Here is a 15477-nt window from a genome sequence, read left to right as displayed (position 1 = left end):
ATGATAGGGCACCTCTTAAATTGTTGTAAGCTACACTGTTTCAGAGGACTTAATCTTGGACACATCTTGTGGTGGATCTTCGTATATAGTTCAGAAATCTGTCTGTATTTATATTGGCACAGCTTGTGGTGGATCTTCGTATATAGTTCACAAAGCTGTCAAATGCTCCCTATGATTTGCCCCCCACCCCACTCACAACCCCTTCAAAAATAGTGGTGTAACAGTAAGCATGGAGGTGGATTTATGCACAGACTAAGTGTGGTTGAAGTTGCCACAAACAGCTAATGTGACTTACAGCATTTTTAAGAAGCTCAGTTAAACTGTTGTAACAAACTGTCCCTAACACATGATTTAATAATACATTAATACATTAACAATTTACTACTATAGTCACTTAACACCTGTACACAATACTCCAGTTATGTACGTATGTGCTTGATACCCTATAACTGAATATTGTGACACAAATAGCTCACAATGTGCACCATAATGACTGACTTAATTTACTACACAATATAACATTGTCAGTGTGTAATCAGCCTAATGACATTAGTGTATATGTACCGTTTTATGCAAATGTTTGGTCACCCCTGGGCAAATTTCTTCATAACATTTTGTATTTATTTTGAGTGAAAATTAGTCAATAGCAACAGCAAACAGACATTCTGAGGTCAATTTAATATTACTTACAATATAATTTCATGAACATAAGAAAATATTTTATAATTAGTAAATATAATTATTTAAGTAATTGTAATTATAATTAGTATACATAATTGTGACATGTTTCCAAGTGTGTCCAGACTTTTGTATTTACCTGTACAATTTACCACTAACAGCAGAGGGATACGCATCCTTAGAGGTGGTGATTCAGGCCAAATTTATGAACAACGCTGTCAGACAACGTTTCTGAGCGATGTTGTTCAGGCACTTTCTCATTGCTATTGGGCAACACATTTTTGTTTTTATTTGGAGAACTTTAATCAGCAGTGGGCAACTTGTCACAATCATCCAATCAGAACCAGTCAAGTGGTTGCCCAGCAACATTGCTCAAGGTGCAGTCCTTGATTCTAATCCAAAACAGTGAGTTGGTTCTCACAACCATAGCTGTCAGTTCTATTGGTGCGCTAAAAAAAAACCTCTGACGTTCGTTCACAGTCCGGCGTCTGTAAATGGGAAACAATCAATTTGACTGGCTGTTGAGCTCAAACATCAGCAACCTTTTGCCAGAATCACGGACCATACCTTTAACACCAAAACTATAGTACTAGCTCCCTCACTAACACCCACACACTCTGACCAGTCCACCAGTGTGCGTGTGTCTCCCCAGTGTTCGGCCTCATGCGGAGAGGGAACCCAGCAGCGGGAGGTCTACTGTGTGGGGGCGCGCGGCGAGAGGCTGCCGGAGTCGGCCTGTGCCGGACGGCCTCGTCCAGAGGAAGTGAGGACGTGTCAGAGGGCCACCTGCCATCAGCACATCAGTTTCCACGTGGCAGACTGGAGTCTGGTAAATGGTTCAATTCAATTAACTTTATATGTATCACCATAGACAGTAGACATCATCCGAAGGCACCTCACAGAGCCAGAGGCCTGAACTCACTAGTGCAAGCATGTAGGTGATGGTGGCAATGCAGAACTTTCTTTTGACAGGAGGAAACCTTGAGTAGAACCCAACTCAAAAAGAGGGACCCCTGAGAAACGTTTACATTTAGTCATTTACTGGATGCTTTTATCTATATGGGTTAACAGTGCTGTACAGATACTTTGTATGTGTGAGTGCTTCCTGGTCGTCAAACCCATGACCTTGGTGTTGTTAGCACCCTACTCTGCCTGTTGAGCTACTGGAGTGTGAAGCAAGGGAGAGATGTGGGGCTAGAGAGAGAGAGAGAGAGAGAGGGAGGAAGAAAAAAATGAGAACGAGAGAGAGGGAAGGATAGGGGATGAGAAAAAGAAGGTGAGGTAAGTCGATAGAGAGGCTGCCAGGCTGCCTCTTCTGGAGGAAGTGATGATGTGTCAGAGGCCAGCGTGTCATCAGCACATCAGCTACCACGTGGCAGACTGGTAAATATGCGGGGAGAGAGCGAGGGAGGGAAAGAGAGAGAGAGAGAGAGAGGGAGAGAGAGAGAAAGAAAGAAGATTGGGAGATAAACGTTTAATTTGTTTCAATGAGCTAAAGTGTATTCAATATATTTCAACGCATACTGCCTGTCTCTGTTCCTCTCGTACCCTGTCCTCATTTGGTCTGCCCTCTGTTTCTCTCTCTCTCTCTTTTTTGCTCTCTCTCTCCCTTCCTCCTCCAGTGTTCTATGAGCTGCGGGTCAGGTCGTAGGGAGAGGCGTGTGGTGTGTATGGACCAAGACCAGTTTGAGTTCCCAGAGGAACGCTGTGCATCTCAGTTTAAGCCCTTCACCGTAGAGAGCTGCAACACACAGTCCTGCCCCGGAGAACAGAGTGAGCGCACGTGTGTGTGTTTGTGTGTGTGTGTGTGTGTATGTGTGTTAGAGAGAGACAGAGTGTGTGTGTGTGTGTGTGTGTGTGTGTGTGTGTGTGTGTGTGTGTGTGTGTGTATGTGTGTTAGAGAGAAACAGAGTGTGTGTTGTATGTGGGCACAATTCCATGTATATATCTGTGTACGGCATGGTTTATCTCAGTGTGGGATTGCTTACCAGAAGTGGTCTCTATGTTTTCTTTGCATTTGATTGTTTGAATATCTGTTTGCATATACACGTTTCCTTATTACTCTATGTCTGTATTTGTGTGTGTGTGTGTGTGTGTGTGTGTGTGTGTGTGGGTGTGTGGGTGTGTATATCAGCGGTCCCCAGTGTGCCAAACCCCAGAGGATATGATGGCTCTCTGCGTGGATTTGTGCCTTACACATCAGAAGTGGACCAAGGTAGAGTTAGTCCAGGTAGACTGACTCAAACAGCACATACTTTGTGTGTGTGTTTATATGTTCATTGTACTTTATGTGTGTGTGTGTGACAGAGAAGTGTATGTTCATAAGAGGAATAAGAGCACTAATATTGGTACCACATTTACTAGCTGTTTCAGGAGTGAGGTTTTTTTGCAAGTCATTCCAGAATTATCCCATGCAGATCTAGAGTGTCCATAGGCCGCCATTTAAAATGATCACTTCAGTTCATTGTTACATCATCAAATGGAACCTTAAATTAACAACATTCTAATCACATATTTGTGATGGAGTTTACAGTAATATGTACTGTATGTATATGTAACCGATAAGCACAATGTACGTGTATATAGGAGCTCCCCGTCCCTCTGAGCCGTACATCCCAGTGGTTGGTCCCCATTGTGGCCAGTCCTACTATGGCTGCTGCCCTGACGGCCACACTACCGCCACTGGACCCAGATCAGAGGGCTGTGCCCAGGATGACTGCATCAGGACCAGGTACACTCCACTCATCTATCTATATATCTATCTACTTTATGATTCATCTCTCTATCTATGTTTGTCTGTTTGTCACTCTGTCTGTTTGTGTGTCTTTGCATTTAATATGCATCCAAAACATGTCTAGAAGATAGTTTTGCAATGGCATGTGTAATGTATAGTCTGTAATGTATACTATATAGGTTGTGTTATAGCTGTGTGTGTGTGTGTGTGTGTGTCATACAGGTTTGGCTGCTGTCTGGATGGGGTGACTGCAGCTCAGGGTTTTGGCTACGCTGGATGTCCCGACTACCAGCCTCCGGTACAGTAATACACCTCCACACAACACCACAGTCACTCCTGGGCAGCTTCCTCCTCTACCTCCTCAGACACGACTACTTATCTGTGCATTTACACTGATTCATTTCACACTTTAATCCATGAAACAAGAACTAAATCTTTCAAGCAGTCCACCCATCCACCTTTGCACCCACCCACTCATTCATTCATTTATATCCACCTACCCTTCCACTCTGGCATCTATGCATTCCAAATGTCCATCCATCTAACACCCATCCTCCATGTGTCCCTGGCATCCAGCCAATATATTAATATTTCCATCCCCTTCCTTCCCACCCCCTCTTAGGTTGCCCCCCCAGCCCAAAGCGACGTGTGCTCCATGCCTCGTGAGGTGGGCCCCTGCCGCGATTGGATCTCCCGCTTCTACTTCGACTACTCCCAGAGAACCTGCAACCACTTCTGGTATGGCGGTTGCCAGGGCAACGGCAACACCTTCCTGTCCATGGAGGCGTGCCAGAGGCAGTGTGGGGGTGTGGCTCCACCCCCTCAGTCTCCTCCTGCCACTGGCCCAGCCCGGAGATCTTTTGTCAGAGTGAGGCTATCCAGACGCAGACCATATCGTTCCAGCGAATGAGAAGAGAGATTTGAAAGCGCTCCAGCCAATACGAGGAGAGAGATCACAGAGCTCCAGCCAATGAGAGGGATATAAGAGCATTTATGTACAACAGAGAACCCAGTTCACAAACACACACAGTTACAAACACAGATATGTGACATATTGGTCACTCACTATTATTGTAGAAGACACTAATACAGTTACACATAGACATATACACACCCGACTCCCATACATACACACACAAGAACAGTAGTCATCTTCAACACATTCACCCCAAGGCTTTCTGTCAGTTTGGCAAGACCAGATATCTGATCCCCTGGAAGATAGGATATTTTTTGTAACTTTCACTCACATATCTTACATTCATGTTCAAAAAGCAGGACTATGTAAAACTTGGTCATCAATAAAGCAGTTCAGCCTGTAAAGAGAGTTTATCCTATTGCATTGTAATATGAAATCAATAAACATCTTTTTTTCTCAAGAATCATATGCCATGAGAAACTGATTGTGTGTATTTCAGTCTTTATGTTTTTTTTGGTATATGTTTTGTCGTTCCTTGGACTGGGTTGCATATACCAGAGTCTGTGGGCCTATTGCTGGACAGATCCCAACAGTCTTTAGCGCACTCTAGTGTTGACTTGCAGTACTGTTGTTCGCCACACTGTATAGTCACCCTGTGCACACAATGCCATATTCTTTTTCACAGTTCAATTTAAGTAAGAAATGTAGACCTATAGTAAAGACACGTTATACACAGTATGCTTTCAATCTTAAATTATACATATTTTCATGTTCAGGAGTCACTGGTTTTGTTTTAGAAGACAATCAACTACTTTTATGGTACATGATGATATCTTATGGTCTGTAGGGACTGATTGTTCTATTTCCACTGGCTATTTTGTTTTGTTGTAAGATTTACATATTTTTTTGTCCTACTGGTAGAAACGCATTAGTAAACGTTTGGTATCGGTATTTTATACGCTGGTATTGATTTTTCTCGTGTCCGGTTGCAACACAAGAACGTCGCCCTCGACGTGAATAAACGGATTGTTTACTTCCTGGATGGCTGTGACATCACCTCATGAATATTTGACATATTCTGTTTCTTTAGAACGACTGTGGCGCCTGGTACAGCGCGTCAGCTTCTTGACTCTTGACAGAAGTCAAACAATCAGTGGTGTCACGGGTAAGAATGGTTCTATGTTTGTATTATTAAGACCAAATCGTTCAAAAGTTCACTGGTAGCCTATTCTAAAATACACTAGAATTACACGGGTGTATTTGCATAATAGTTTACAACATGAAATTAATTGCAGCCTATCTACACAAAAGTTCTGTAAAATGATATGTTTAACTACACAGATTGACCAACCTCAAATGTAGTTGGGATAAGCTTAACATGTGATAGGATATGTGAGGATTGAGCCTGAAGAAGTTTGTTTAAGGTGTTTGAGGGTATTAGGTCCTCGTTGCGTTAATCCAGACACTTCAGCCTTGAAGCACGGCAGCACGTAGATACATGCAATGAAAAAAAAGGCCAGCTATCCCGATTGTCGGTATGAGTAGGCCTAAACATACACATCCGTACAGACAGACCGTTAACATAAACATTTTGCAGGTGTGAATTAAAGACTAAACTTAAAGACCTCTCGTGTCGCTTATCAGATTCCTCTGTCGGACAGCGACAGACGCCAGCGAAGCGTGAGCCGACGTGACGTGATGAATACGGCCGCTAGCGGCGCTGCGGATCTCTCACCGAGAGAGAGCCAGGCGGGGACGAGACATCTGCTCGCCTCACCACTGACTCGCCGGGGAGACGGTGCTGATAAAACCGCTGCCAGATTCAAAAGCGGTCGCGCTGCGATCATTGCAGGCAAACTCGGAGCAAAAAAACACATAGTGCTTCTTAGTGCAATTCATCGCAGAAGGGCGGACACCGCTCCGGTAGCTGTTCAGCCGGATGGTGCTGAAACGAACGCGACTGAACCGCCCAGGGCCGAGTCGGTGTTGGAAACCGAGGAAAGAATCGACCATCCCCCGGATTCTCGCCGATACATCCGTCTGTCCTGTCTTAGAGGGTCTGAGCAGCGGATCGCCAGAAAACCTGACGGATCGAGTTGGGTCTTGAGGGGAACAGGAGCGGGAGACGGCGACGAAGAGGAGGAAAAGGTACCAGCGGGCTGTAGTGCAAGCTTGTGTGGGGGGAACGGAGTGTGTACCCAGACGGAACTCCTGAACATAAGCAAAAGACTCAAGAGAAGCAGAAAAATGCAAACGCACACATCACCGGAACCGGCCGTGGACGACATGAGCGCCGAACCCGGAACTGAGCAGGAGAGGGCCCTTCGTGATGAGATCGAGAGACTGGAGGATGAAAATGAGGACCTTAAGGTAGGCTACGAATGGGGAAATTATGTCGTTTAAAGTTGTTTTCAATTCACAACTACCTGCGTCTATGATGGTTAAAGCCTGTATTTCTGCGATTGTGGTTGTATTTGTTTATGGTTACAGTGTGAGATCGAGGAGATGCGGGCGGAAATGGATGAGATGCGCGATACGTTCTATGAGGAGGACACACACCAGCTGCAGGAAATGCGGAGAGAGCTCGAGAGAGCGAACAAGAGCTGTCGAATCCTGCAGTACCGGCTTCGAAAGGCCGAGCGGAAACGGTCACGATTTGCACAAGGCGGAGAGGTGGACGACGAAGTGCTTCGGAATCTGGAGCAGGATCTGAAGGTTTGCCTCCAGCCAGTGTGTCTGTATGTGTGAATGAGTGGATGGGTGTGCATATGTGGGCGCGCGCAAAGGCGCGCGTGCGTGTCTGTGTTTACTGTGGGGAGTGTCTTGTCTTTTGTGTTTTAGAGGCATACATCTTTCTTATGTCGTTCATGAGTGTGCACACTAATCCATGTGTAGGTATGTAGGTGTTTCAGTGTGCATGAGCATGTATTTCTGTGGGAGAATAGTGTGTGTACATGTGAGTGAGTGAGAGAGAGAGAGACAGAGAGAGAGAGAGAATGTGCCTCTATGGGTGAGGGAGACTTGAGAGAGAGAGAGAGAGAGAGAGAGAGAGAGAGAGAGAGAGAGAGAGAGAGAGATCAAAGATCTGTTGAAATAGGGAGTGACCTTGTAGAACCTGAGATCATATGTGCTATGAAGGAGGCTGTGGCTATGATGAGAGACCTCAATAATCATTCTAATACTGTGCAGAGAAATGCAATCACCCCTGATTTCTCCCAACCAGGCCAACCCCCTCCCCCCCTCACACACACACATACCCCCAGGTATTTTGTAGTCACAACTGAAGATAGCAGAACTTCACGCTCTAGCTCACAACCAAGTAGAGAAATAATTATTAAAACGAGTCTTTATCATCTTTATCCCTGTTGTTTTCATGCAAAACAGGAGCTACTGGTGTGTTTGTGTGTGTGTGCATATATATGAGTGTGTATGTGTGTGTGTGTGTGTGTGTGTGTGTGTGTGTGTGTGTGTGTGTGTGTGTGTGTGTGTGTGTGTGTGTGTGTGCATATGTATGTGTGTGTGTGCATATGTGTGTGTGTTTGTGTGTGTGTGCATATGTGTGTGAGTGTGTGTGTGTGTGTGTGTGTGTGTGTGTGTGTGTATGTCTGTGTGAGAGAGAGAATACTGTGTGTGTCATCATGTATAAAACTGAGTTTAAGAATGAGAGAAAAACAGTTAGGTGTAAAGAGCCAAGTCTAGGCTCTCAAAGTGTTGTAAATAATTTAAAAGCCTTTATTTACTGGGCTAATGACACCAACGTGTCAGCTTGCGCCTTTTTCAGGGTGTGGAGCATAAGGATGTTCTTTGTGTGTGACAGGTGGCAAAGGATGTGTCCGTGAGGTATATCTGGTAGATAGTTTTATACATGGAGATAGTATATCCTCATTTATAAAACTGAGTATAAGACTGTTTTTATGTGGCAGGTGAAAAAGGATGTGTCGGTGGGGTGTATCTAGTGGATTGTATGGTATAGTATAGTATATTTTAGTATATCTAGTAGATAGTTTCATACATTAGCGTAGTATATCTTGATGTATAAAACTGAGTATAAGACTGCTTTTCTGTGGCAGGTGACAAAAGATGTGTGTGTGAGGTATATCTAGTGGATTGTATGGTATAGTATAGTATATTTTAGTATATCTAGTAGATAGTTTCATACATTAGCGTAGTATATCTTGACGTATACAACTGAGTATAAGACTGCTTTTCTGTGACAGGTGGCAAAGGATGTGTCTGTGAGGTTGCATCATGAACTGGAGAAGGTGGAGGAGAAGCGCACTAAGACGGAGGAGGAGAACGACACACTGAGAGAGAAACTCATAGCGCTGGAGGTGACCAAACAGGCCCTGCAGAACGAAGTGGAGAAATCCAAAGGGGTGAGAGACTACTTGTGTGACAACATTTAACAGCGCAGTCCTCGATTCTGGCAAAAAGGTTGTTGATATTTGAGCTCAAAAGCCAATTACATGACACCCCTCCCCTCTCTGCTCCTGAAGCAGTGGTGTGATTGGCTGTCATATTGTATGGCTCTGTTCAAGCCACTTATTTTGGTGTCCTGGTGTGACGTTTTTTTTAGTGTGCACACACAGGCTGGACAGCTAGGAACGTGAGGAGGATTTTGCTGAATTTGACAAAAACGTGTAATGGATTATAATCGAGGACTCTGCCCTTTAAAGTTCTCATAACACTGACATTATGAAACGTATTCAGCATTACATTAACAACACAAGTGTTGCCATTGCTGTTGTGCTGAGACTAATGACCTGACTAATAACCCCCTGCTGCTCCCAGTCAGATTTAGCATCTGGTTGGATCTGACCAGGAGACAGAACTGCAGCAGTGGGAATTTGAATGGTGGCATCAGTGGAGACATCATTTCTATCTCATGGATGAGTTAACCTTAATATAACCATGAGGATAATCCTCTTCTGAAACACTGAGATAAATGCTAGCTCAGTCATAACGATACTGTCAAGAGAAATGTATTTTTCAGTCACGACATGTAATGGCCGCCGTGATGAGACTGTAACACTGAATGTAAAAATGACGATTCTTAGGGAACGCACAACCAAAAGCGTACCTTGGTCTGTAGTGCGTCTCTTTGGATGGAAGCATTTGATGAATGTAAAGCGTTTCTTCTCTGCCTCAGCCACAGAAGAGAAGAGGTAGCAAAGACACCCAGAAGTCTGAGAGGAGAACCACACCTACTGAGGTACCCGTCATTCACGCCTGTGTGTATGTGTATCATATGAGGAGTACATACTTGTACATCAGGTGGCTTTTTCATGTCACTGCAGTGACCACAGGCAGTATGTGCACAGGGAGTGCGGAGGATATGAAGATCACTGTCTGAAATTGTCAGTTTAGTCTCCAGCATTTGTTCAAAGCTGCATGTACTACATTACTCAATGAACATCTCGCTGATGCTTATGTAGGTACTGATTTCTTTACCCCAGTGCCCACAATCAAACCTACAACATAATCAGTAATCACATCCAGGCTTATGCCAAGGATATCTGACATTTTAAGCGCACTTGTATTTTGTTGACATACCCCCAAGCACACAAACGCTAAGTTCTCACTTACAACATGATCAGTAATCACGGTTTTAGTGTAGATTCATACAATGGAGATCTGAGCTTATTAGCTTAGTGGTGTTTTCATGATCTGTTCGAGAAAGAGGTTTAACTAATCCCTGGTTTAAATCACCCATATCTGATTATAATTATGATGGATGGGCAGGCCGCTTTGAGTTTTATTGGCAGTTTGTTGCAGAGCTGAGCCACTAGGTGGCAGTGTTGTTAACTTTACACTTAATCACTCATAGGTTTCATGTTTGGAGGTGCTTCTGTCCAGCATGTTTGTTGACTCATATCATAAGGGTGGTGCTGTTGCCCAGCTCCATAGTCACATAAACTGAGCAGATTTAAGACCCAATAATGACAACAGTGCTACGAACAGTGACATTTCATGCAGAATACCAGTATTCAGTATTTCAGTAGGAAATCTGATCTCTTGGATTCATGGCTAACTGAAGGCGACATGAATCAGAATAAAACATTTGGAGGTTATATAACCTTTTCCATCACCTCCTTAGTTATGCGGGGTACGCTGTTTGTTTATTGGTCGGTATGATATGTTTGTTTGTACCGTTGCCAGGACGATGACAGAGATGACCTGCGCTGCCAGCTGTCCTTCCTGAACGAGGAGGGCGAGCTTCTGAGGAGGAGGATGGTGAGCGTGGAGAAGGAGCGCGAGGCGGCCGAGCAGCAGCTCCACCAGTACCGCACACTCTACGGGGAACTGCCCCCGCCCAACTCCCCCCACACCCCGCTCCACCCGAAAGGGGAGGCGGCCGGGCCCCCGAGCAGTCGAGAGGCAGAGCTGAAGCTCAGGCTGCGTTTGGTGGAGGAGGAGGCCGACGCCCTAAGCAGGAAGATAGTGGAGTTGGAGGTGGAGAATCGTGGCCTGAGGGCGGAGCTTAGTGACCTTCGGGGTGAAGAGTTAGGAGGAGGGGGTGGGGCCGGGCTGGGTAAGCAGCAGGGGCCCGGCCTATCAATGCTCAGGGAACAGCTGCTGCTGCTGGAGGAGGAGGCGGAGCTTCTGCGGAGGAACCTATCACAGGCAGAGGAGAGGAACGAGCGAATGACTGCCGAGATTCAGACGTTGCGCTGCAGGGATGGCGGCGGGGTGGGCGCGGGGTCTGCTGGAGGGGTGGAGTGTGTGCAGGATGAGCTGCGTGCGGCGCGGCGTCAGGTCAACACGCTGGCCGGGAAGGTGCTGCAGCTACAGACCGAGAAGCGCCGACTCATGAGCGACCCTCTGGCCACGACCTCCGACCTCTCCGTCGCAACTTCGCGGGACAGCCCCACGCCCAGCGAAGGCGCCGGCGAGCACCCGTCGTCACGCCAACGGGAGGGGCCAGTGGGCGGGGAGAGCGACCCAGATGAGGTACAGGGCACTTCCTGGTCCCACCTGGCCGAGTCCCGCCCCCTGCTGGGCCGCAGTCGGCAGCAGCTAATTGGCTGCCAGCAGATGGTCGACATCCGTCAGGAGGCAGAGCGTCTGGGCGGCACCATCGAGCGGCTCATCAGCGACACCAGCGCCATCATCACCGACGCCCATGGCCACGGCGCGTCCGCTATCACCAACGGCAACCTGATGGTGCAGGCCCAGGCCCAGGCCCAGGCTCAGGCTTTGGCTCAGGCCCAGGCGGAGGCAGACGAGGCGGGGAGAGGGAGCGGGCGGGAGCAGGAGCTGCTGCAGCGCATTAACGGCCAAATGAAGGGCTTCCGGAGAGATCTGCAGGGCTTCATCCAGCGCCTGGAGGTGCCCAGGGGACAAGGCCGTGACCTCGAGGAAACGTCTGTGAGTGTGTGTACGCGTCTATCTATGTGCTACGTGTGTCTGTGTGTGTTTGTTAGAGTAAACTTTTCAGTGTGTGTGTGTGTGTAAGTGTGAGCATTTGAGAGTATGTGTGTGTGTGTGTAAGTGCGTGTGAGTCTGTTTGTGTGTGCAAAGGTGTTTGTGTATGTGTCTGAAATTATGAATGTTTATCTGCATCTACAGTTTGTGTAGATCAGTCATCATGTCAATAATCTGCATGCAAGTTCTATGTATTATTTCCTTGTGTATGTGTGTGTGAGTGTGAGAGTATGTGTGTGTCTTCAGACGTGTGTGAGAGAGTATGAAATTAGAATGTAAATGTCAAATCAACCTGTTTGGTAAGTCTTAACCTGTCACTTTGTCGCACTGATACCTTCTCCTCTCTTCTTCTTCTCTCCCTGTCTCTCTCTCTCTCTCTCTCCCTCCCTCTCCTTCTGCTGTTCCTTTTCTTCTTGTCTTTCAGCAGATGTTTCAGCCCATTATTTTGCTCATCCTGATGCTAGTGCTCTTCTCATCTCTCTCCTATGCTACCGTCTTCAAACTCGTCTTCCTCTTCACCCTCTTCTTTGTTCTCTAGTCTTAGAGAACTCACTCTGTTTATTATTTCACATTGCCATACATTTCATTTGTTACTGTTGTTATTGTTTTGTTTTTGTTTTAAAACTGTCATGGTCAAACAAGTACAGAAGACCCATCCCCAGGCTTTACTCATTCATCACAGTTCCAGACTACATTTCCCAGAATTCAAGCTGGCCAGTGAGCTCTGCCCATACCCCCAGTCTGTTTTGACAGTAAAAGGTGAGTATCCAGAAACTTAACTGGCATACACTGACACCTGTGACTCACTAACATTCCTCAGTAGAATATTAGTAGCACTTTAGGCAAGGGTATTAGGGCGCTGTTTAAGCAATTATCAAATATTCTCTGTAGTGTGTGTCTGTGTGACAGAAACTAAGCCTGTGCAATCAAGTTGCTAACCTTGGTAAGTGGGGACAGGTGGCTCTATGATCTGGCCTCGTTGGGTAACATGTGAGGTCTCCTCTCCTTCACCTTACTGGCTTCTATACAGCTGGTGCTGCTGCTGGGGATACATAGTCCGGCTGTGTGATTATGGAGACAGTCCATGTTCATGTACTCAGGTCATTTTTGTTAGATGGCAAGTGGCAGGTAGATGGCAGGTTAGATGGCAAGTGGTCAGATATGTACATACCACTGTCCCTCACTGTAATTCAGGAATTGTGGTAACCTAGCTTGGCTTTGCCTGTCTGTGGCTTCCAAGTGAATTTCAGTGAATTTGTGTCGGGTTCTACTTGGCTTGTGGCAACCTCTTCAGTGTCTTAAATTCACTCTGGAGATCACTGAAAGCATCTACTGAACAGTGTCGTACTGGTGTTGTTGATGTACTGTGGGTGGTTATGCTTAAACATACTCTCATTCCGGTGTCATTGAATCACCTACTCAGTTGCTATGTAGTTCTAAAGGAAATATTTTAGTATGTCTTGGTCTTGGCTCCAGGATTTTACTTAGATATTAGATACTCAACTCCTCCCTCCTGGTACCCCCAGCCCCACCACCCTCATCACCTTTCCCCTAGTGATTGATACAGGAGAGGGTTCCAATTGCGTTTACGTCGAAATTCCAGATTATTTTTATTGCGTCACTGACGCATGGCCGTTTGTGGGGTGAGGATGGAGGCTGTTTGAACATCCTTGTTTTTCTTCCGTGGCTCTGTCCTCAGCGCGGTTGGTCAGTTATTTGGGTCACTGTTCGCGAGGGTTAAATGAAGCACGGGCACATTGCGCAATGATGACAAGTGTCAAAATAAATAAACACTATGGCTGGTGATAGAACTAACCCATTACATTTTGAAGACAGTTTGGCAGTTAGACTTGCGTGCATTCTCTGGAAAGCTTCTCCGAAATAAAACATTATGCACGCGTCGTGAGATGCGAAGGTTCTGCTAGTAAGGGCGCTGCCATATGCCAAGAACTAGTAGGCAGAGGTCACAAGATACAAATCTGCCGCGCTCCCAAAGAGGAATAGCAACAACGGGGCAGCAGCGGCGGTACCCGGAGCGATATCGAACCAGGAATAGCTCTATAAACACTTTGTCTGATAGTAATTATAACCCGATGTGGGAGTGACGACAGCCCGGCCCATTCGTCGCAAATGCCAGAATAAATCTGACATTATGACACTCGATCCCGGCTCCTGTGGTCGCGTGGGGTAAGCTCCGGTGGGCCCCTTGGAGGCAGAAGTTGTTTACCCCGAAAAAAGAGGCACCTGCCACAAGGGGCGGTACCTGGGCTACTTAAAAGTCCTTCCCTCAAAACCCTACGTCACAACTGAGCAGCGAGAGCGGGACAGAGGGGACACCAGCCGGACGGAATTCGTTCTCAGAGTCTCGTGCTGTCCAAGAGGATAGCCAAATGACAGAGCAGAGCGCAAGGACTGTGACGGAGGCTGTTTAGTGTGTTCGGGGAATATTGTATACTAGTATACTTGTATTGTATACTTTATAACTTGGGACTATTTTCACACAAAACACTGCTACGAATATCACAGAACTAGTTGAGGCAACACAGCGTAACAAGGGTAAGTCAAAGGGTTACGTTTGGATCAAGTTCTGTCCTGCATTTAAGTGACACAAATCCATATATGTCAGTGTGTTGTAATGATAACCCATGCGCCTGAAGGATGTGTAATCCCCTTAGGACACCTTAGCATACGTGTAGAAAATATTATGACAATTTGTAAGCATGGTAAATATTAATTCTCACAAGATTACTCGAAACACTTTAATCAAGAGATGTATTAATTTTCATGTAATGTTTATTTACTTCTCTGGATCTGTTGGTGCCAGTATGCGCGCAGAGCTTGAGAACCATAGTTACATAGGGTAAAAATATCTCCGCGCTTACATCACGCATAGTGGTACATTCGGGCATTTTCTAGAGGAAAGGCAGCCAGAGCTTGCAGGTGTCATGTTACGTGACGGCAGAAATCCCCCTTTCACTGAGTGCCAGTAACAAATGGGCGTGATCAATTTGGGAAACAGGGACAACTGTGGTCCCCCGGCAGCCAAGTCACGCTTTCCGTTGACGCACCTTGGAGACGCTAAATAAATCATCTTTCACACATTAGGTGCTAAAGTTCATGAGTTCCCTCTCATACAGTATGCGTATAGGTCAGTGTTTCCCCCTCAAATAAGAAGAGACTGATTTATGTTGTTGTCTCCCTTGGTTTTGTAGACCTTTAATCATCCCTGTTTGTGCTCTTTGACAGCGCCAACAGCTTAGGACAGCAAGACCCCTGTAATACACACACAAACACACAGACACTCACTCGGTTACACACACTAACACTCACACACACAAACCCGTAAGCACCACATTACTGAATCCATCTGACTTGAAGAGGCATTGAGGAAATAACTGTCTTAACACATACACTCATACAGAAACCCTCTCTCTCTCACACACACACACACACACACACACACACACACACACATTAATACAGACACATACACACACATTAATACAGACACACACACACACTCACACACACCTGAATGGCTGCCCTGGACCTGCAGCGTGGTGTGTGGGTGGGGGAGAGGCCTGAGTTTGACTCAGAGATGCTGGAGTGGGAGGAACAATTGCAGGACATGCAGCGCAAGATAGAAGAGGTGAGAAACATATACATATGTACACACACACACACACACACACACACACAGTTAAACACACATGCACATACATGC

At 46.0% G+C, this 15477-nt stretch overlaps 2 protein-coding genes across 5 annotated transcripts in view; both read left to right on the top strand.

The window, feature by feature from the left end:
- paplnb (papilin b, proteoglycan-like sulfated glycoprotein) overlaps positions 1-4331 on the top strand; it is an 8401-nt gene extending 4070 nt beyond the window's left edge. The window contains exons 8-13 of the mRNA XM_042709881.1: positions 1331-1507; positions 2262-2451; positions 2813-2893; positions 3268-3409; positions 3635-3710; positions 4035-4331. Coding sequence (XP_042565815.1) covers positions 1331-1507; positions 2262-2451; positions 2813-2893; positions 3268-3409; positions 3635-3710; positions 4035-4322 — 954 coding nt within the window. The 3' untranslated portion in view covers positions 4323-4331. The remainder of the gene's footprint in view (positions 1-1330; positions 1508-2261; positions 2452-2812; positions 2894-3267; positions 3410-3634; positions 3711-4034) is intronic.
- Positions 4332-5058: 727 nt separating this feature from the next.
- LOC105901474 (protein SOGA3-like) lies at positions 5059-15222 on the top strand. Of its 4 annotated transcripts, XM_031581647.2 has the most exons (8): positions 5061-5493; positions 5973-6698; positions 6819-7043; positions 8546-8704; positions 9478-9540; positions 10488-11696; positions 12401-12512; positions 15000-15222. In XM_031581647.2, exons 2-8 carry the CDS (start codon positions 6027-6029, stop codon positions 15011-15013), a joined length of 2454 nt encoding a protein of 817 aa, XP_031437507.1. In that variant the 5' UTR covers positions 5061-5493; positions 5973-6026; the 3' UTR covers positions 15014-15222. The 4 variants fall into 4 exon arrangements, with proteins under 4 accessions (XP_031437511.1, XP_031437509.1, XP_031437507.1 ...); XM_031581646.2 differs by lacking the exon at positions 5061-5493 and having other exon boundaries at positions 5925-6698; XM_031581651.2 differs by lacking the exon at positions 15000-15222 and having other exon boundaries at positions 5059-6698; positions 12181-12490.
- Positions 15223-15477: the final 255 nt, after the last annotated feature.

This window comes from Clupea harengus, chromosome 15 (genome assembly GCF_900700415.2).
Source record: "Clupea harengus chromosome 15, Ch_v2.0.2, whole genome shotgun sequence".
Classification (NCBI taxonomy): domain Eukaryota; kingdom Metazoa; phylum Chordata; class Actinopteri; order Clupeiformes; family Clupeidae; genus Clupea; species Clupea harengus.
Note: the sequence above shows the minus strand (reverse complement) of the source record. Positions and strands in the feature narration are given on the sequence as shown.